Below are 20,546 nucleotides of genomic sequence, written 5' to 3' on the forward strand. Positions count from 1 at the left end.
AAAATAAATTATTTGCAAAGAACTCGATCATTGGGGAATTGATATTTAATTTGTTTGTTTTATTCAACTCACAATTGAAACAATAATAAATAATTTCCTCTTAAATACATGCATCAGGTGCATTTTCGAATGATGTTCTTGTGTTCAAAATAGCGGACTCGTTTAAATCGAATTGCATACAGGCACCGTTTATCAAAAACAAACTCTTTTAAAATAACTTAAAATACCTATTCACTCATTGATTAGGTAACCGCAATCAAATACTAGTTGAGCTAATACTAGTTAAGAGGACACTTTGATATTTAAATAATATATATGTACAAGTACATCATAAAACTGACTGTTAACATAGGATAAACACTAACAGCAAGCATCGACAATTAAGAGATACGTCATTTAGTGGCATCCATCCTGTTACCAACACGGTGCACGATTTATGTATTTCGCTATTGAATTTGGGTATTTAAGAAGTCGACGTGGGACGCCTGTCTCGGGGATTGGGTGTGGGTGGTTGTGTGGTGCCCTACAGGCCAGCGAGCACAATACGTGGATCCTCCACGGCGCCCTTAATCTTGCGCAGGAACATCACAGCCTCACGACCATCAATCAACCGATGATCGTAAGTCAAGGCAATGTACATCATTGGCCTAATCACAACCTGAAAACCAAATCAAATTAAATCATGTCGCATTTTTATCTTGAAATATTTACCTGTCCTTTAATAGCAACGGGTCGTTCAAAAGTGCCATGCATTCCGAGAATGGCAGACTGCGGTGGATTAATGATAGGTGTGCCCAGCAAAGAGCCAAAGACGCCACCATTACTGATGGTGAAGGTGCCTCCGTCCATATCCTCGACGGCCAATTTGCCGGTGCGCGCTTTTTCGCCCATGGCAGCAATCGCCATTTCGATTTCAGCGTAGTTCATGCGTTCAACATTACGAATGACGGGCACAACTAGACCTTTGGGAGTCGCCACCGCCACCGAAATGTCAACAAAGTCCCGATAAATAATATCGGTGCCGTCAATCACTGCATTCACAACGGGCTGGTCTTGCAGCGCGTACGCCGCCGCCTTCGCAAAAGCGGACATGAAGCCTAGTTTCATGCCATACTTCTTCTGGAAAGCTTCGAGGTTCGCTTTTCGGAATTCCATGATTTGACTACAAAAATGTATATTATTTCCGGGTAATTTAGCCTAGAAAATATTAAGTTAATCACCTCATGTCGATTTCGTTGAAGGTAGTTAACATGGCGTTTTCATTTTGGGCGCTCTTCAAACGTTCGGCAATCTTCAAACGCATGCGGTTCATTTTCACACGGTGTTCGGTACGCGTGCCAGAGATTTCCTTGGTGGGATCTGCTGGAGGCAGCTGTAATTGTGGTAAAAACAATCCAGTAAAAATGAAATGAGATAAGAATGAGACAAGTTTAAAAAGTAGCCTACCTTAACAGTGGCAGAATCAATAGCTTGGGCATGTCGGATAGCTGCGACCGGAATACTAGCAGCCGGCGCTGGACGTGGGGCAGGAGGCGGCGGTGCACCACCAGCAGGCGGTGTGGGTTTGGGTGGTGGAGGCGGGGCAGCTGTTGAAACATTTCCTATCAATAAATGTCTGATCAGATATCAAGTATTACCTGCTGCAGGTGCTGCAGGTGCCGCAGGTGTAGGTGCAGGTGCAGCTGGAGCCGGTGCTGGTTTAGCTGCGCCAGCCGCCGGTGGCTGACCAGTGATGTCGATTTTGAACAGCGGCTGACCGGCTTTAACCGTGTCGCCGTCTTTCACCAGCAACTCCTTGATGATTCCGTGTCCGGGCGACGGCACCGGTACCGATGTCTTGTCAGTTTCAATTTCCAAGATGACCTCGTCTTCAGCGACATGGTCACCGACCTTTTTCTGCCACCTAAAAATCAAATATAAAAGGTCAAACAGTAATAAATGTTTTTATACAACTTGATAAGTTATCACTGACCTGACATCTCCTTCAGAGACAGAGTCGGCGAATGGTGGCACATTGACGGTTTTCTCATCGAAAAGGGTCGCACTGGTGCGCAAATAGCGAACTTCGCTGAACCAACTCTTAGACCTAGAAGAAACAAATGAAAATCAGCATGACACAACAATGCAAGAGAGTTTTACCTCACATCTAACATACTTATTCAAAAAAGCGTTTTGTTCCTTGAATGCCAAGCTGAATGAGTTGGCCAGAGCACTAGCCTGGTGTAGACCCCTTTGATTTAGTAGATTTACCTAAAATTTATAATCATGTGATATTAGGTTGGCAAACAAACACACAATTACATAAACAATTGCTACATAGTGGTACTGTTGCAAGTGTTACATAATCTTTTTATAGGTTACGCGTACGCTCGGTCGTGAAATGATATTTATATTATATAATCACGGGGAAATTCATGAATCAGAATTAAGGACTGCTCCAGAATCTGAATTTTAAGTGTAAATGTGGCGCTTTTGCTTACCTCACTTAAATTTCGGTCCAGATTCTTTTTGAAGGCACGCAGCACCGGCCGCGGCAAATTTCTAGTTGCCACCGTTAGTATCCCGGACATGGTGAACGACGCCCGGACACAACGAGAATGTGAAGTTGCGTGGAGTCTGGGATTTGCTGGTGTGTATGGAGCGAGGAGGCCTCGCCGTGCTCAGAAAGTCCCTCGTTTACGAAGCCGAACGCACACATGCGCACGAGTGGCACACTGGGAATGATTTGCGAATGTGGTTGGTTGTCTGAACTGTTGAGAAATTGAACAGAGAAGGATCGAAAGTAAAAGGTACGTGAATTTATCGTTAAGCTGCGGAGGTTGACAGAGTGCGCGAACCGAGAGAGTTGAACTGTCATTGGTAACGTTATTTTACAACTACAGTAACTGAAGTACAAATAGCTAGGCAACTTAATACACATTCAATATATATTTTGCCCATATTACAACTTTTGTATAAAAGTTTATATGTTAATCTGAGATACATAAAGCCCAAGCCAAACGTATTTTTTATATATCCATTTTATTTCACCAAGAAATGTTTTACATTCATGTAAAAGTCAATGGTGGCACATATTTAAATTTACTTATGTCATTACCTACTATTTTGGTTTGTTCATAGGGCACTAGTGTAGTATTGACCAATTCTTCAATGAATTCGATTGGTCTAACTGACCCAAAAAAGTCCGTAATAGGAACTTTGTAAGGATTGCGACGAAACAAATCATTTCTAACACCAACAGTAGAAATACATACTCGTTTCGGACAAACCTGCAGCTATAATTTCAATGCAATTATTTAATTATCTCACGTTTCATATAAACAAAATAAAAACACTTACAAATTCTCCCATGCTCTTTGTTGAATCAAGACTAACGCTTTCCAAAAACTCTAAAGCGTAATACGTATATCTGTCAATGATGTATACACCTATCGCCGGATCAACATGATGCTACAAGTATCAAATCATGAGCGCAAGTAATGCCAATAAATAAAACACTTACAGAAAGGGAATCTTCACCAACCAAACTACTCCCAACTGCAAGAATATTCGGCGAGTAAAATCTCTCATACATTGAAGCAGCTTGACAAGTGTCAATCATGAAGAATATCTCATGATATCTTTGCTTCTGCCACATTTGTTCCAATGCATCCGCCATTTCCTGGCTGGTGATTTCTTCAGAATCTTGAAATTTTAAGAAACCATCACCACCATGTCCAGTCAAGTAAATTAGAATGTTGCTTCCCTCATCAGTTAAGAGCTGTTTGGATCTTGGTGTGCTTGGTAATAGTCTACCTGTGAGCAGTCTTACAAAATTTTCCACTGTAACCTAGTAGATGAGAACATATTGCATAGAATTAGAACTTCTTTTTAAACTAAACCAGTTTAATTTATTTAAAATTGTACATTTTTTTACCTCATATCCTCTGTAATCCACTTCAACATCATCTCCATATACATTAATGTGTTGATTAGCATTGTTGAAAACAGTTGCAGGCCTGGGATTCCTTGGATTGCATGCCATATCATCAGCAATCATGAGAATAATTTGACTGTCTGGAATACCCAATCTTTTTACACTTCTATAGATTGACAAAACATTGGCTACATGTCTATAATTGAACCAAAAACGAGAGGTATCCACCAAAACTGCCCAATTGTTTGTGTGGCCCTTTGATCTGTTTGCAAACTCATTGAATTGCTAAAAATTATTTTAATTGGTTGCTAAATCTAGAATTTATTTCATACAAATATAAAAGTTTGAGCTTACCTGTGATGCAAATTCTGCGGACACAACCGAAAGCAGACTCAAAGCTGCAAAAATTCCAATTTTCAACATGATAAGCAATTATGAAGGTAAGTTATTGAATTTTTGTCATAATTATTTCAGGGGCCGGTTTGCATCAAAGTCGGCCGAATTCATAAGTAATATGGGTTATGTTTATTTAATAGATAACTGCGCTAGTTCCAAAACTGGTTGTGAGTGTGCTGCTGTCGCATATTTTCATGTATTCAATGATTTAAGGCGGTGCTACTTATGCTTAATTTAATATGAAAACAAAACCTAATTAGCTTAATTTTGAGTATAATAAATGTTATCAGAAATACAATGTTTGAATTACATATCAACTTCGTATATAACCACACTTGTTAAGCAAATTGACATTTGCCAATGGCCTTGGTATAATTACTAAGGTCATATTTGACACATCTCGTGCACCTATGCTCACTAATCGCTACTCTTCAGTTTGCGAGGTCGTCGAAGTCAGCCAGAACATCATAAGATTAACACTATTTGATTGCACTGTGAGTAATTAACACTAATGGAAAGTTTAGAAACCCCGTCTTACAAATCATTGTATAGTCGCAATGTGCAAAGGCTAAGACTTCCCCTTCAGGCGACTTGTGACGACTTGATTTGTGAGACGGGGTTTCTAAACCTTCCATTATCATAAGATTAGTTGATATGTATACGAACAGTTGTAGCCGCAGGAGACGGACGACACGAAAGTGTTAAACACTTGTCGTGGCGATCGTGTAACGTCCCTAGAGGGTCTGAAAAGGTGTCTGCGCGTCGCACACCGTCATCACTCCCCGCGACTTACGCGCGATGGCTTCCGTGTCAACGTGATGTGAACTCATTGCGCTGATTCCTATCGCGTACATCTAGTCGAAATGTGCATGATCGTCCACTGAATGCGCAGGGGAGTCATCTTTCAGCAACAAGCATTATTCCCGACACACGGTGAGCACGAATTCCACCTCCACTCCTTCTAATTAAATTATTACATTACACAATTATGATGAATTGTTTGGTTTGAAGATGCCCGGTAACAGCCTCGTCGTGCCCGTTGTGCTGTGGGGCAAACACGCGCCCACGCATTGCATTTCCTGCATCTACCTCTCCAGCGACCAGCGCACGCTCGCCACCGGCTGCAATGATGGCCAGATTTGTCTCTGGCAGGTTGATCCCAATACCCTGAAGATGATACCGCGATGTCTGCTCGTCGGACACACGGCGCCTATCCTCTGCATCAGCAAGGCATCTATAGTTCAGGACAATAACTACATTGTGTCAAGCTCAGAGAGTGGAGAGATGTGCACATGGGATTTGGTTGATGGCAAGTGTTGTGAGTGTGTCAAACTACCACAGGTACACACCAATATGCAAGTGAGTTTGATTTACATAACATTTATTTACTTAGCTGATCATATGCTGTAAATAAATGAATAAATATTTATTTTAGGCCTACCAGATGAGTAACTGTGAAGATGTGCGCCTCTTTTGCAACGGCTACTACCCGGAGATTATGATAATGGATCCGTTCAGCTTGGAGGTGGTGCTTGTGCTGTCGTCCAAGGTGAATCCTGACTGGATTAGCGCGTTACATGTCCTGCATCCGGCCAAGTGCAAAAACGACGTGGTACTTGCACTCACAACAACTGGGATGTTTAAAGTGTGGACGCTGCTAGGACACGAGAATAAGCACTCGGAGCCAATCTATGAGAACGAGAGTAAGCACACGCGATGTCTGAACGCCATTTGCCTGCAATGCTGCGCGTATAATCAGCGCACAGTCCTGATTGTCTGCTCCAAGTACTGGCAGATTTATGATGCAGGTATGCAAATACTTTATTTATGATTGTGGATGATGTTATTGTTGCTGTGTAAAATTTTCAGGTGATTTCAGCGTCCTGTGTTCCTACGATGCACCGCGTGGGGAGCGTTGGATGTCTGGCGATTTCCTCGCCGTCGACCGCATTTTAGTGTGGTCCGATGCGGGCACCGGATACATGTACAAGTTGCCCACCAAGTAAGTCACTAATCCGTACGCCTCCTTTCTCTATCCACTTCTCCAGGAATCGAAATCATACAAATGCAGATCTCTCATCGTTAACGATTTGTTGATTGATGCAATTTATGCACTTTTTGTTTAAATTTGGTTGAAATCGATATTACTAATGAACACACATTCTCTGTTTTTGCTCCGAAATGTCAATCATGGTGGCTTCTTTGGCTCTCTCTGAATTGTAGAAAGCTGCGAGGAAAGAACGTCAATAGGTAGTGATTACGCAAATGCACATTTTCTGTTGAGTTTAGCTTTTGTTTCAAAACTACCTCTTTCTGAAATATGTTCGTTGTTTGTCCCGTATATTGTAAACGTATATGTTTTGCTGTAGTGTTATTCGTATCTAACATTCCTACTTTGACTCTTTAGTGCTACTGAACTACTTTTTCAGGATATCTTCCAATTATGTATATAATATTTGTGGCATGTGCGCTGCTTATTTTTTTTTCTATTTGGCGGTAGCCGGCATCATGCTCTAATTGTTCTTACGATTTTAGCTGCATCCCCGACAACAAAGACTTCCACAAGCAGCTTGAGGGAGACAGTCCGTATCTGTATTGCGTACTCAGTCAACCTGACTCAAAGGTGAACGTTTTTAAATATCCGAATGGTTAACTTTAACTAAATTAACTTTGATTTCGTATTTTAGCCGTTGTCATGCCCGCCAGCGATGCATTATGTAAAAACACAACGTGAAGGGAATACGAATCGCTATCTGTTGCGTGGTGATTCTGAGGGTATTGTCTTGCTGTGGAACATCCCCAATGTGCCGATGGATCGCATCTACGAGATGCAACACACGAAACAGCCGCTACAGATGGCCGCGACATTGAACACGAGCCTCACGCACGCGTGGGCGGCGATGCATCCTAGCCCTGTTGGAGTGCTGGACCAGGTTGAGAAGCACGAGTCTGCGCCAGTTCGGCTAACTGCCAGTATTTATCTCCCATCCCAGTGCAAGCTTGTGCTCGGCCGGGAAGACGGCACGATCATAATTGTGCCTGCATCGCAGACGATCATGCTGCAGATGTTGCATGGGAACCACCAACAGTATGATAATTGGCCGCAGCATCAAGTATTAACCGGACATGGCGGCCGCGTCAATTGTTTACTCTATCCGCATCGAGAACACTCGCGGTACGACAAGAATCATCTGGTTTCCGGTGGGGTGGACTTCGCCGTGTGTCTCTGGGATTTGTCGAATTGTAGCTTATTGTATAGGTTTTGCGTTCATGCCGGTGAGATCACACAGCTTTTGGTACCACCAAATAATTGCAGTACAAGAATACAAAAGTGTATCTGCTCGGTGGCGTCTGATCATTCAGTGACGCTGGTAAGCCTTGCTGAATTAAAGTGCGTGTGCCTTGCGTCTCGCCATCTCTTTCCGGTGACGTTGATTAAATGGCGGCCGTTGGATGATTTCATGATCATTGGTTGTTCTGATGGTACAGTTTATGTCTGGCAGATGGAGACGGGGCATTTGGATCGTGTTCTGCAGGGTATACCTGCTGAAGAGGTGTTGTACGCTTGCGAAGAACACGAATCACCTAATAGTATTTCCTCCGATGGGCTAGCCAACCCTGCTGTGCACTTCTTCCGTGGTTTACGACATCGTAACCTCTCCGCCATTCGGCACGCCACGCAACGAGGCCTTCATCAGTTGCAGGAGCTGCGCCCGCACAACAACATCGACGACCCTCACATGCAACGCTCGCATAACTCACCACTCATCATACAGGGCCTGCGTACCAATCCTAAGGATCCCGAGAGTCATATATTATTCTTTGACATCGAAGCGCTTATCGTTGATTTGCTCAGCGATGAATATTCGGCAATGTCACCGAAGACTTTGGAAGCGGCGGGTTTGATCTCACAGTCTGAGTATTTGAAAGTTGCTGCATTGACGCAAAGTGCAAGTCCTGATGCGCACAAGAAACTAGTCGGTGAGTTTTGCTTAAATTGGTCCGTGCTGCTTCTAATATGTTTCACGTAGCCAAGTTTAATTTTCTAATCTTCTAATCTTTGTGCTTGCGAAGACTTTTTCGGCAAAGTCAAAGACAAAGCCGAAAATGTCGAAAGGATCATCAAGGAGAAGGATAAGCATGGTAAAACTTATGGTCAATGTTTAATGTGTCTGGGTACATGTATTCCACAACTCAATTATTGTTTTAATCTGTAGGAATCCTAGCGAAAATGAAGGAAGGGGCGGAAAACGTGCACACCAAGATTCAAGCAAAAGCCGAGCAGGTTTTGAAAGGCGACACGCATCGTAATTCCGAAAGCAAGCCCAACAAACCGTCTCTTAATTTGGATAACGTCAGCCATGGAATGGAGATTGCCCAGCTGCTCTTGTCATTATTGCATGCCTGGGGTATGGACGGTGATCTCGATCGTGTGTGTCAAGTAAAACTGGGTTTGTTGCGTCCGATGGTTCCGTTGTCATTTGGTGTATTATCGAAGGGCAACTATATGTCGCTCTTTTTGCCAACGTGGCATAATACAATACCGGTCGACGAACAGACTGTTACCGACATGGGCGTTCCGAACAAGCACATCCCCCCGGAGTTGATCCGCCGGGAGCAGATTACTCGCGTGTTCACGTCGCGCACACACTGGGAGCTGAGCACAATGCTCACCAGCAATCATCTGCTCGCCATCATTGCGCTTAGTCATACACTCATGTCCATGTCGAATGCAACCTTCGTTCCTGAGCAGGAGCGTAATCGTAAGTTGCATAGACAAACAACACGCGTCGATTGGAGTAAAACCGATGAAGAGCATGAGGAAATGTACACACAACAACAGGCGCAGATTAAACAAGGATGGTCACTGCTTGCCACGCTGCACTGTGTCCTTTTGCCTGATAAAGTAGTGCAGAATGGCGCGAAGCAGTTCAAGCGCCCGCAGGTCGAGATGATGGCGAAGCGTTGGCAGCATCACTGCGTTGAAGTGCGCGAAGCAGCACAAGCATTACTCCTAGCTGAGTTAGGTAGACTGGGACCCAAAGGTCGGAAAGCGTTGGTTGATTCCTGGGCACAGTATTTGCCCTCTTACACACAGACGGAACCGATTAACCAACAGGGAATGAATAATATCCAGCCAGGAACACCGGAAGCAATGGAGGAGGAGTACGACGAGGAAGAGGAGGAGCAGATTCGAAAGCCGGCGAGTCTCGCTGAGCTTAAACGCAAACAAACTACAGCCGTGGTATTATTAGGGGTGATTGGGGCTGAATTTGGGCAAGATATTACGACGGATAGTAATAAGCGGCGGCAGAGTAACGATCGTCGCGGGTCGTTTGTTGATGGGTTTGGTATCGGTAATAACAACTTGGCAAGATTGACATCGCTGGCATTGTCACATTTGCTGCTAGCTCCACCAAGCACCAAGTTTCCGGCGCATATTCCTTTGAGGCGCGCTGCCATTGACCTCATTGGCCGGGGTTTACTGTTTGGGAGCCTTATCTCGACATTAGCAAGGTGCTGCTGGGCTTGTTGGAGCTGTGTGCGGACGCGGACCGCCTAGTGCCTAGCATGACGTACGGCTTACCGCTTACACCTGCGGCGGATTCCTGCCGTACTGCCAGACATGCGTTGACGCTAATTGCCACCGCCAGGTAAGAGTGCATTTTATTAATTATGCACAAATTTAATTGGTTTTGTGTGTAATCAGGCCTGCTGCATTTATAATTACGATGGCAAAAGAAGTAGCACGTTACAACGCATTGCAGCAGAACCCTCAGACCCTAAATGTCAATGTGAATAACTCAGTGCTACACCGGTCGAAGCCGGAGATTTTGCGCAGCGTCGAACTGCTTATCGAAAAGATGCCCAACGAGATGTCCGAGCTGCTGGTTGAGCTTATGGACATTATTCTACACTGTGTCGACCCCGGACATTTGAAAACCAAAGGCTTGCAGGACGTGTTTCCGGCTGTCTGTCGATTTAATCAGGTGTCGCACTGTCCTTCTACTAGAAGAATTGCAGGTAATTATTGTTTGAACCACATGAATACGAGCTGGTGGCTGAATTTGAAGTGTTTTTTAGTTGGTGCAAATAATGGTAGTTTAACATTATATGAGCTGCGACAAGGAAAGAATACGGCCATCCACGCCCACACGACGGCGATCACGGCCGCTGCCTTCAGCCCCGATGGAAAGTATCTAGTCAGCTATTCGAGTGGTGATAATAAATTATCATTCTGGCAAACAAGCACAGGTATGAACCCTTATTAGAGCTGTTGGTCTGGCAGAAATAATCATTTTATTTGTGACACTAGGAATGTTCGGTTTGGGCCAGTCGCAAACACGTTGTGTCAAGTCGTACTCAACAGCGCCGATTGCAGACGTCAGTCGCTTGAATCCGATGCGGTTGGCGCGCCTCGTCTGGATTAACAATCGCACTGTCACTCTGATGCTCGCCGATGGGTCCGAAACGCGCTTCAACGTTTAGAGAACAACCCTAGCGCCTAAGTAAATAAAACCGTTGCCTTTTAATTCCACGAATGGAGATGAACCGGCGGAAGCGATCGAGAAGCAAAAATCCAAAGCAAATCTCTGCACATAATGTTGATATAATATTACAATCTCCTTATTACCTATTAACCACCGTAGTGGATGTAAGATATTTTGATTGGTTACTTGCGTTACTTGACGATTGGCCACTGGTAGCGAGGTGTGTTATTGAAATTGTGTTTTCAATGCGACAATAACGAATCGTAGGCAAACGACGAGGAAGTCCTTGGAATCTAGAGAAAAATCAGCATACTTATGATATATAAATTATAAATAACGAAGTAACTAACCGTGCGAGGATGCGATTTTAATCGTTTTATAGTTGTTAGATACCATTTGATGGATGTCGTTCTATTGTATGTAAACATAAAGCTGTCCCTGTCTGTTTCATCCGCATCGTTCATTAAGCCACGCCATGTTATTACGCAGCTGATATACATTCCTATAAATACACGTACACACATCCACACGAATACACCGACCGTATAAAGTATGAATTTATTTTTTGCTGGGAATGAAGCAGCATAGAAACAAAGATTTATTTATTCGCTGTAATTAATTGTGATCTGTATGCATATTAGGTATATTTTAGTACTTGTAGCGAATTTTAAAACTATTTTTGTTTAAGATATTATTTGATGACGTTAGTGAGCAGGCTATAATTCACTATGATATCGACTTGCTTTGTATATTATCTTGTTAACTATTATTACTATTATTAATATGATTATGATGTTATCTAATCTTATGCGAACGCTTTCGATGGAATTCGATAGATTGTTATCATTTCGATCAGTCACCGCATCAGTCATACGCGCTACCCTCTAAACGTAACGATTTCCTCTCGTTGTTGTTGATTCTATTCCGTAAGTTTTCCTGTGCTCTTATTGTTGTGCCGTTCGACCGAGATACTCTTGCACGAAATTTACGTTCAAAGCGCAAATTAAACAGAGATTTCGAAAAGGAAATCAATTTAATCGATGTGTGTGTATGTGCAAAACTTATATTAAACGTATGTTGTAAGGTATACAAACAGAAGTAAATTGAAAACCACGTTTAGATTATACTCGGTGGAATGCAATCAATCACACTGACTAAGAACAAACCAAATATCCTATGTTACGTTGAGATTGAGATTGAGATGCAATGCAATGAAAACTGATAATATATTAACATGTTAACTTAGTTTCTAGTTTTATTGTGTTTGCTATAGAACATTCACATGCAAAGATGGCGCCCATTCCGTTTGTTATCATCGTTACCATTATATTCAGTGCTGGAACAATGGCTGCCGATTCAGTCGTTGCAACCAAAGAATATCCTGCTAGATGTACGTCGAGTTATTGCGAGGACATTGAAGAGGACATTTGTCGGGCATTACCACCAAATTGCACTGCCAGTCAATCGGATTTTTTCGGCTGGGAAGCTTTATCACCTGATCCTTGCAATTGTTGCCCTTATTGCTTTGCGTACTTAGGTGTGGATGATATCTGTCCAATTGGACAAGCGACTGGAATTGTACCCACGCATATATGTGGTCCAGGACTTTATTGTATCATGAATACGGAAACCGCAGAATCAAGATGCAAGACAAGTAATAATTGCACTACAAATGTTGCGTTTTATCTTAATAGTTTTATGTTTTTCTAGTGGTGGATGTTGTAAAGAATTTACCTGCAGATACACCACGTAAGACGTTTAAAATAAGTAGTTTTGTGCACTTTTATCGCAATATGCTTTATTGATTTACAGAGTTTAATATGGATTGTACTAAAGAACAAGTTGCATACGATCAGGCAGTGGAAAGCGGTACTCTGGGAAATTTACAACTGCGACCTGCTTGTGACAGAAATGGTTTCTATGCGCCATATAAATGTATTCCTGGTGAAATGTAGGTAAGCAATTCAAACCAATTTTCATGATGGTTCTTTATGCAATTTTAGTTGCTATTGTCAAGATGAATACGGAAATCGTATTTTTGGTGAAATTCCATTCACCCCGCTGGCTTCCAAAACAATGCATTGCGGTTGTTCGCGTCATAATGCGAAAATATCGCGTCAACTTAACGACTTCGACAATACATGGTCCCAGATGCGCTGCATGCCCGATGGTAGTTTTGATCCCATTCAATGTTTGGACGATGCCTGTCTATGCGTGGACACAACAGATGGTGTGCCCACTTATCCAGATAACGATTTGGTTAACATAACTGCTTTAGACGCAGACACGATGCCTTGTTGTAAGTAAATATGTTCGCATCTGAAACCAACTTCTTTATTGTGTCGTATTTTCTATGCAGTTGATAACAAATCTCACACCGAGTATGATTATTACCGTGTTTGCGAAGATACCTTCAATCGTAATTATAACGACGATTTGAAGTTCAGATTGGACGGTTACGAGACTTATGGAGCGACTTATGTTAAGTGCCAGATGGATGGTAATTTTGCGCTAATTCAGAGCAACGATAAAGAGTAAGCCATCATTATTGTCTGTTAATTAATCTAGAATTTAATCAATTTTAATGTAGAGTATTCTGTGCTGATCCGAATGGCGTCAAGATCGAAGAATACAGTGTACCAATCGACGACGCGGCTATTTCTGAAATGGATTGTAAATGCGCACGCGCGAATCTACTCATTTCCGGTCTGGAGCGACCGGAATGTTCACCAAACGGAAACTACAAACGTATGCAATGTCGACGTGGTGAGTGCAGGTGCGTGGACGAAAATGGGAATCAAATCGAGAAGGAAGTTCCAAAGGAGATTGCGGAAAGTTTGAGTTGTTGGGAGGTGGATAATACTCCATCAGCTGTAATAATTAGTTAATCGATATTTAATATTTAATTTATTGTACCCTCAGTTACGCACGAAAGCATAAAAAAACTATGATACATCTGTACAAACAACGTTCGGCGGCATGCTGCATGGCTTGTTAACCTCGCTGAAGAAGTAGCCTTCCTTGCATGTCGCCAGGATAGCTTTGAACCACTTGTACAGTGGGGCGCATTCGTAGTATTCGTTGCATTTGCCAGCGGGAAAATATCCTGGTCCATTGCAGGTTATGTCGCCCAAAAATGCTATAAAATGTGACGGAAAATTGGTTATGTTCTAACGATTGAGGTTAGTATTGTACTTGCGGAGGCTTCTGTTGACATAACAGTGAGATTTGTTGAATCTGTCGTGGTTGTTGGCCGGGTTGTGGTTGGAGTTGTGGTTGAGGTAATCGTAGGCGCAACATAGTTTGGATGGCAGCTGAGAGTAAGAAATTTTAACATCACATCGTATAAGTTTCGAATTTCGTAAGTTTTGCGAATTTATTTTATTAGCTTATTGTTTATTGCGAAATCGTTTGCCAGAAGGTGTGTAAAGTAACACTTTTGCGTACGTTGCCAATGGCAACCATCGCACCATGTTGGTTCGTGAATGTGTTGTTTACATTTGGTAATTAACCTCAAAATTCACTTACGTCAAAACGATCGGCACCAATGCAACGTGTAGGATTATTATAATGCGGAGAACATTTCTAACATTAAACATCTATCGTGGAAAAAAAAGTATGAGTATTACGCGTTAAAATGGCTTCCTGATACTCGGAGTGTTCGTGCGTTGCCCGTGCGCAATAGATCACTCCGCGTGCCAGAAAGTGTCGTATGCCGCACTGATTTTGAATTTTTAAAAATAACAACGAATAATATGTACTTTAGTAATATTTTCGACGTTTCGTTTGAAATGATTAGAGGTGTAGACCTTGTGGGTACCGTTTATCACTGCGTTCGTGACGCTCCGTACAAATTATCGCCACAACAAATGAGTATTTCCGCGCGCGTTAAATGTTATCACTTACGGCGATTCCGATTGACTAACACAATGATGTCCCTTCGGGCAGTAGAGACGCACACCGATGTCCACCGGACTGTTGAAAACTTCGGCAATGATTGTGAAGGCGATGTCGGAGACGCATTGCACTCCCTTGACGGGCATGCTGCTGCCACTCGGCGACACCTTGACCAACCACGCGACCGCGACGATCCACTAGAAACACAAACTTTTCCTAATCACTAACGACTGCGGACGTTCATCGTTTGCGATGACCTTACAAAAAGTTTCGAAAACATGGTCGCCGCAATGCGCGAACGCAAGCTTTTGGCCTTTGGGATATTTCAGCACGCCAATTTTATGTGTTTTGCGTTTTGGAATTGTTGGCGTTTATTTTTTCCGTTGCACACTTGGGACCAGCTCCGTAAATCCTTCCGAAAGATGATAACAAATCGAATGTGATTAGCGCAACAAGAGCACGCACTCATCTACCATGATCGGAACTGCTCAAAACTGTTATCAGTAAGTAAACAAATTGATATTTATGTTAGAATAATAATTGGGTAAGTGTGCATTTATCTGAATTTTATTAACATAGTATTAAGCAACTTCTTAACTGTTTGGATTTTTTGAAAATAACATGCATCAATTATTTATACAATAAATAGTAAATTGTATATAGCATTTAGAACGTAGATTAATTTTAATATTCGTCTATCTTTTCTTTAGTATATTTCGAATTCTATAAATAATTTTGAATTACATGACGACGATGACCGAAGATACCCGATGTTAGGTGTTAACCTCAGTCAGTTTGCTGATTCTTCATCATCATTTCACAACAATATATAAAATGAATATTAATTATACCGCCAAATCTATAGGATATCCAAAGGATATAACTACTAATGGTAAAGGCTGCGCCACCTGTGAATATCTGATAAGAAATTATTGTTTCAGATAATTCGCAATATGCTGATTTAGTGTACTGGTTGGAAACCAGTGTTCTGAAAAAGAAGAATTCATCTGAAAGAGAATTTTTAAGAGATGGCATAGCTAAAGATTGGCCAGAGCATTTACACAAATATGCTGTTGGTCTCAATTGTCCTAAAAGTGTATCTAACATTGAAGGCCAAGTTGATTTTATTTTAAATTGTGCAACAAAGGTAAAATACTTGGAGAAAGGTATGTTTTCACTTTTATGGAAGTTATTTTGATTAGTATGTTGCATCTGCAGTACTTTCCAAGTATTTACAGACTGTGTGTTTATGCTCAACCTCTTTTCTTTTTTTAGAAGATGTTTATAATAAATATTCAATTGGAAATTTGAAAACATCAAATGTACCAAATGTGGAAGTAGATAATATTTTGGATCATGTGGATTGTAAGTCAGCACAAGAGTTATGCTGCCATTGATTTATCCATGAATTTTTTCAGATACAAGCAAGGATTTTCAAATAGGAATTAATAAAATGGCAAAGTTATTAAATATCCCTCAGCACCCTGATCCAAAAGTGGTATTACGAGCATGCGCAACAGTGACGTCGAATCGTCTGCACAAGAATGCATTGGAAAAACCAGAAAACTACATTGTAGCAGGCATGCCTTTTCCCTACAAAGAAGCAGATCCTGGTTTTACAATCAGTAATGAAGCTGTTATGGAAGCCGCGAAAGTATTGCGACTACTGTATATTAGTGATTTGCGCGCTTTGCAAACCAAAGTAAATGAATGCATTGTTGCTGTACAGTCAGTGACTGCAAACCCCAAAACAGACACAAAGCTTGGTCAGGTTGGAAAATAAGTGTATATCTAAAAAAATACATTTATTTTGAATTTACATAATACTTTCTGTGCTGTTTTCATTTTAAGTTTGTCTGAAGGGTGATTTGTCAAAAACTTCTCCAATGCCCAATCCTCCTGAAACTGTTTAAAACATCAACTTAATTTGTTGATTGGAATTCTTTGTTGTAAACTCATTACCTGTCCCTAGTGTGTACAAAACATGTTTGGATTTTGGTTGGTGTTTGCCCAAGTAGAAAAGGTACCCGCCAATGGCAAGTAAGCAACTCACGGAAACCACTTTGCATGACAAGCATGCTTCATCCGCTTTCATTTTCATTTTATGTTTTGCTATATAAAAACGTACATTCAATTAATTATGTTGATTTACTTGTATAAAAATACTGCATACATACTTGTAAATAGCGAGTATTAAATGGCTGTTGTGGGCAATTGCAACGTGCCCAGTGTTGGCTGCTGCAACTATAAATTACAATACATGTAAAGACGTCAGAATCCGCACAGAAATAGGTTAGGTTTTTGAAAGTCAACTGCGATTTGCTGCGGCCGTCGTCTGCGAAGTGTTCGATACGGCCAGCGCGACTCTCAACGACGATGTGGTCGTTCTTTTCGCGTGATCCGTCGAAGGACTTCAACTTCGAGATCGGCGAGCAGGTGGGCGGATTGCAGGAGAAGAGCGTCTGGACACTGCACAAGGGCAAGAAAAAGGTGACTCCGTTTGCAAATTTATTGACACATCGCACGCCACATTACATTTGCTGCTAGCGTGAAAGATGACATTCGTCGACGCGTAAACAAACATGCATTGTTTATGTACAACTATTGTTGTGATTTATTGCAGGGGAGCAATGAAGATGTCTCAGTGTTTGTGTTTGACATTAAGACTGCCAGTGAGACACAACTGGAGGTTGCCAAGTCCGCTGTGAAAAGACTCAAAACTTTAAGGCATCCAAGTGTACTCATTTACTTAGATAGCTTAGAATCGGATAAGGTTTTATATCTGGCCACAGAGTATGTGGAACCACTATCTCAGCATATTGATAAGCTGAAGATGGAAGGACCACAGAAGGATCTTTATATTGCTTGGGGTATCTTCCAAATTACTGTAAGTAATTAAAGGTATGTTTTAAAGATTATGCTGATGTAAGTTGTATTTTTGCAGCGTGCGTTATCGTTTTTAAACAATGACGGTAATCTACGTCATAATAACGTCAACATTTGGTCAGTATTTGTAAACACATCAGGGGAGTGGAAACTGGGAGGTGTGGAATATGTGGCAACTGCTCAAGACAACAATGCCATGCCCATTAAGATTATTCCAACTTTAGAAATCTATAATCCTCCTGAACGGAGTGATAATGGCAAATTACGGCAGATAACAAAATGGTAAATTTCATTCTTACAGAGTAATGTAAATTATTCATTTGTTTTTAGTTCAACTGATATGTGGGGTCTTGGTTGTTTAATTTGGGAAGCATTTAATGGTCCATTGCATCAGCAAAGTTCACTGAAACAATTAGACAAAGTGAGTTTGTTTTAAAATGTTTTCATTTATCACTTTTGAAGCAATTTGTATGTGTGTGAACAGATTCCCAAGCAGTTGGGCCCATTGTATTGTGAATTAGTGGGAGCCAATCCTGCCTCCAGACCAAACCCTGCTGATATAATCACACGGTGTCGCAAGTTGGGCGGATATTTCAAGAACGATCTGGTCGACTCACTACTCTTTCTGGAGGAGATTCAAATCAAGGATAAAAACGAAAAGAATCGTTTCTTTTCAAATCTCACTCCACACCTAGACAATTTTCCTGACAATGTGTGTAAGCACAAAATACTTCCACAGCTCATTACTGCGTTTGAATTCGGTGATGCTGGATCAGCTGTTTTAGCGCCGATGTTCAAAGTAAGCGAATGTAATTCAATTTTAATTATACACACAAATTAATGCATTTTGTTTAGCTCGGTAGATTGTTAGATGAAGCTGAATATCAAAAGAAAATCGTTCCGTGTGTAGTGAAACTGTTCAGTAGCAACGACCGCGCGACACGTTCTCGCCTTCTGCAACAATTGGAGCACTTTATCGGACACCTTCAAGCCGGCACGGTAAATGATCAAATTTTCCCGCAGATTGCTCATGGTTTTATGGATACCAATCCGACTATTCGCGAACAGACTGTCAAAGTAAGTCACCCGTAGCAAATTATAACTCAAATATACGCTTGGCATTCTTTGATTCTAGTCTGTGATACACCTTGCACCAAAACTGAATTACAATAATCTAAACGTGGAAGTGCTGCGACACTTTGCGCGCCTGCAAGCCAAAGATGATCAGGGTGGAATTCGCACCAACACGACGGTTTGCCTCGGAAAGGTCGCTCAGCACCTGCATCCACAGATCAGACAGAAGGTGCTGATTTCGGCGTTTATTCGGGCGATGCGTGACCCTTTTCCACCGGCGCGAAACGCGGGCATTTTGGCTCTGGCAGCCACGCAGCAGTATTACTTGTTGGCAGAGGTGTCAGCCCGAATTTTGCCTGCATTGTGTCAATTAACGATGGACGGGGAGAAGAGTGTACGCGACTCAGCATTCCGCACCATCAAGGGCTTTCTCGGTAAACTGGAGAAAGTGTCGGAGGATCCCAGTCTTCGCGAGAGCATGGGTATGCAGATATTTGTGTTCTGTATGGTTTATTTTATGTTGCTATTTTTGTGATTTTTGATTTCAGAGGCAGATGTAAATACTGCAACACCGAGCTTGAGCAATGCTGCCGCGACGTGGGCAGGATGGGCGGTAACGGCAGTTACAGCGAAATTCTACCGCAGCCAGTCAGATACGGTCAAGTCGATGAATCCGATGGCTAGCCGCATGCTCACCAAGCCGGCGTCGCTGGAACAGCCATCCAGCAGCAGTATATCCACTACGACTTCGAGCGTCACGTCTATGACTTCCCTCGAACACGAGGATGCTAGCAGGGGCAACGAATCTGTCTCAGACTATGATTATGATAATTGGGGCGACAACGAGAACTGGGGTGACATGGAGGTAGGGCAATATTCTAGTTGTCAAATTATACCGAATGCAAAATGTACATTTGGTTTCAGACTGGAGGTCAAATGGCGAGCAGTAGTGGCAGTGGTGGTGGTGGTGGTACCAGCGACCCCATATCACCACCATCGGGTTCCACCACTCATAAGGTCACAGATGGTTGGGATAATGAAGAATGGGGCAGCTTGGAGGAAGAGCCAGTAAGTTATAAAACGAATACTTTTGTTTTGGGCATTATGTGAATATTCCCCACTTTCACAGGAAGCTGAAGGTGAAGCTGATTTAACATCACCATCGGAACCATGGTCCCCTAGCGATAACACGCACGACACCTCGCACAACTGGAGCTCGGATGGCGTGAGCAATCGCAATAAGGCGAACCAGAATGCATGGGAGGACAGCGAATTTGAACCGTTAGACGATCAAGTCATCAACCCCAAGCTAGAGGAAGCGAAAAAGAAGCGCGAGGAGCGGAAGCTCATGCGCCAGAAGGAGCTGGAGGCAAGACGCGCTAGCAGGCCGGCTACGGGCGGCCCCATGAAACTCGGTTCCAAGAAGTTTTAGGCTGCGGAATTTTTTACCGATTTTTGACTTTTTACCAGCGGCGAAGCGATGAGCATTAAAATAATTAATTAATTACGGTAACTACCAAAAAGGAAACAGATAAAAAGCATTCGTAATCTCTGATGCTGAATATTCGGTAAGCTTTTGTTTTTTCATCTTGGCGATTCTATCTGAAAACTATTTTTAAACTTCGAAGCGAGGCCTGTAAAAAAAGCATATTTGCCCATGCATGTAAATGTAAATAAGTGTATAATAATTGTATTTTATTGCGCCATATTATGAATAAGTGTGAACCACTGTAATCTATTTTACAATCTAATTGAATTGGGCAACATTTATTTTAAAATGCCCTACTCCTTTTTAAGTTTTCTAGTGACTATTAAATCACAATTCCACCGAAACATGTTTTAAGGGTTTCAAATAATCTGTATGAGGAATGTTTACGAATAATTAG

At 42.1% G+C, this 20,546-nt stretch overlaps 7 protein-coding genes and 1 long non-coding RNA gene across 11 annotated transcripts; 4 read left to right on the plus strand and 4 right to left on the minus strand.

The window, feature by feature from the left end:
• Window positions 1-38: 38 nt before the first annotated feature.
• LOC135799636 (dihydrolipoyllysine-residue succinyltransferase component of 2-oxoglutarate dehydrogenase complex, mitochondrial) lies at window positions 39-2,764 on the minus strand. Of its 2 annotated transcripts, XM_065312813.1 has the most exons (8): window positions 2,481-2,764; window positions 2,156-2,250; window positions 1,973-2,086; window positions 1,638-1,903; window positions 1,447-1,586; window positions 1,221-1,372; window positions 712-1,162; window positions 39-658 (listed from the first exon to the last, which is right to left on the minus strand). In XM_065312813.1, exons 1-8 carry the CDS (start codon window positions 2,568-2,570, stop codon window positions 524-526), a joined length of 1,443 nt encoding a protein of 480 aa, XP_065168885.1. In that variant the 5' UTR covers window positions 2,571-2,764; the 3' UTR covers window positions 39-523. The 2 variants fall into 2 exon arrangements, with proteins under 2 accessions (XP_065168885.1, XP_065168886.1); XM_065312814.1 differs by lacking the exon at window positions 2,481-2,764 and having other exon boundaries at window positions 2,140-2,250.
• A 238-nt stretch (window positions 2,765-3,002) lies between these two features.
• PIG-K (Phosphatidylinositol glycan anchor biosynthesis class K) lies at window positions 3,003-5,119 on the minus strand. The gene is made up of 6 exons (XM_065312819.1): window positions 4,979-5,119; window positions 4,271-4,540; window positions 3,917-4,201; window positions 3,503-3,829; window positions 3,340-3,450; window positions 3,003-3,275 (listed from the first exon to the last, which is right to left on the minus strand). The coding sequence occupies exons 2-6, from the start codon at window positions 4,337-4,339 to the stop codon at window positions 3,048-3,050; spliced, it is 1,020 nt and encodes a 339-aa protein (XP_065168891.1). The 5' UTR covers window positions 4,340-4,540; window positions 4,979-5,119; the 3' UTR covers window positions 3,003-3,047.
• Window positions 5,103-12,048, plus strand: Rbcn-3B (WD repeat-containing protein Rbcn-3B). The gene is given in 12 exon segments (XM_065312808.1): window positions 5,103-5,245; window positions 5,324-5,671; window positions 5,748-6,120; window positions 6,182-6,314; window positions 6,848-6,935; window positions 7,000-8,293; window positions 8,387-8,455; window positions 8,530-9,786; window positions 9,789-9,966; window positions 10,023-10,336; window positions 10,397-10,567; window positions 10,629-12,048. Coding segments are annotated over 11 exon segments (4,398 nt in total). The 5' UTR covers window positions 5,103-5,245; the 3' UTR covers window positions 10,802-12,048.
• On the plus strand, window positions 11,650-14,897 carry LOC135799637 (uncharacterized). Of its 2 annotated transcripts, none has more exons than XM_065312815.1 (7): window positions 11,650-11,729; window positions 12,077-12,457; window positions 12,514-12,552; window positions 12,616-12,754; window positions 12,807-13,102; window positions 13,163-13,337; window positions 13,394-14,897. In XM_065312815.1, the coding sequence occupies exons 2-7, from the start codon at window positions 12,094-12,096 to the stop codon at window positions 13,689-13,691; spliced, it is 1,311 nt and encodes a 436-aa protein (XP_065168887.1). In that variant the 5' UTR covers window positions 11,650-11,729; window positions 12,077-12,093; the 3' UTR covers window positions 13,692-14,897. The 2 variants fall into 2 exon arrangements, with proteins under 2 accessions (XP_065168887.1, XP_065168890.1); XM_065312818.1 differs by having other exon boundaries at window positions 11,669-11,729; window positions 12,050-12,457.
• Window positions 13,694-15,105, minus strand: LOC135799643 (uncharacterized). The gene is made up of 4 exons (XM_065312826.1): window positions 14,963-15,105; window positions 14,710-14,897; window positions 13,999-14,117; window positions 13,694-13,942 (listed from the first exon to the last, which is right to left on the minus strand). The coding sequence occupies exons 1-4, from the start codon at window positions 14,978-14,980 to the stop codon at window positions 13,749-13,751; spliced, it is 519 nt and encodes a 172-aa protein (XP_065168898.1). The 5' UTR covers window positions 14,981-15,105; the 3' UTR covers window positions 13,694-13,748.
• Window positions 15,064-16,526, plus strand: LOC135799639 (RNA transcription, translation and transport factor protein). 2 transcript variants are annotated; one of them, XM_065312820.1, is made up of 5 exons: window positions 15,064-15,203; window positions 15,411-15,592; window positions 15,642-15,866; window positions 15,976-16,065; window positions 16,119-16,526. In XM_065312820.1, exons 2-5 carry the CDS (start codon window positions 15,535-15,537, stop codon window positions 16,481-16,483), a joined length of 738 nt encoding a protein of 245 aa, XP_065168892.1. In that variant the 5' UTR covers window positions 15,064-15,203; window positions 15,411-15,534; the 3' UTR covers window positions 16,484-16,526. The 2 variants fall into 2 exon arrangements, with proteins under 2 accessions (XP_065168892.1, XP_065168893.1); XM_065312821.1 differs by having other exon boundaries at window positions 15,979-16,065.
• LOC135799646 (uncharacterized) lies at window positions 16,491-17,017 on the minus strand. The gene is made up of 3 exons (XR_010550046.1): window positions 16,878-17,017; window positions 16,663-16,812; window positions 16,491-16,605 (listed from the first exon to the last, which is right to left on the minus strand). It is a non-coding gene; the product is annotated as an uncharacterized lncRNA (long non-coding RNA).
• A 37-nt stretch (window positions 17,018-17,054) lies between these two features.
• yata (N-terminal kinase-like protein yata) lies at window positions 17,055-20,493 on the plus strand. The gene is made up of 10 exons (XM_065312811.1): window positions 17,055-17,190; window positions 17,324-17,587; window positions 17,645-17,868; window positions 17,917-18,007; window positions 18,071-18,385; window positions 18,442-18,663; window positions 18,722-19,142; window positions 19,209-19,525; window positions 19,585-19,728; window positions 19,790-20,493. Exons 1-10 carry the CDS (start codon window positions 17,077-17,079, stop codon window positions 20,090-20,092), a joined length of 2,415 nt encoding a protein of 804 aa, XP_065168883.1. The 5' UTR covers window positions 17,055-17,076; the 3' UTR covers window positions 20,093-20,493.
• Window positions 20,494-20,546: the final 53 nt, after the last annotated feature.

Source organism: Atheta coriaria, unplaced genomic scaffold (assembly GCF_025399875.1).
Source record: "Atheta coriaria isolate IRGN ID8LTWV9N9 unplaced genomic scaffold, Caltech_Dcor_3.1 hic_scaffold_9_pilon, whole genome shotgun sequence".
NCBI classification, from domain to species: Eukaryota; Metazoa; Arthropoda; class Insecta; order Coleoptera; family Staphylinidae; genus Dalotia; species Dalotia coriaria.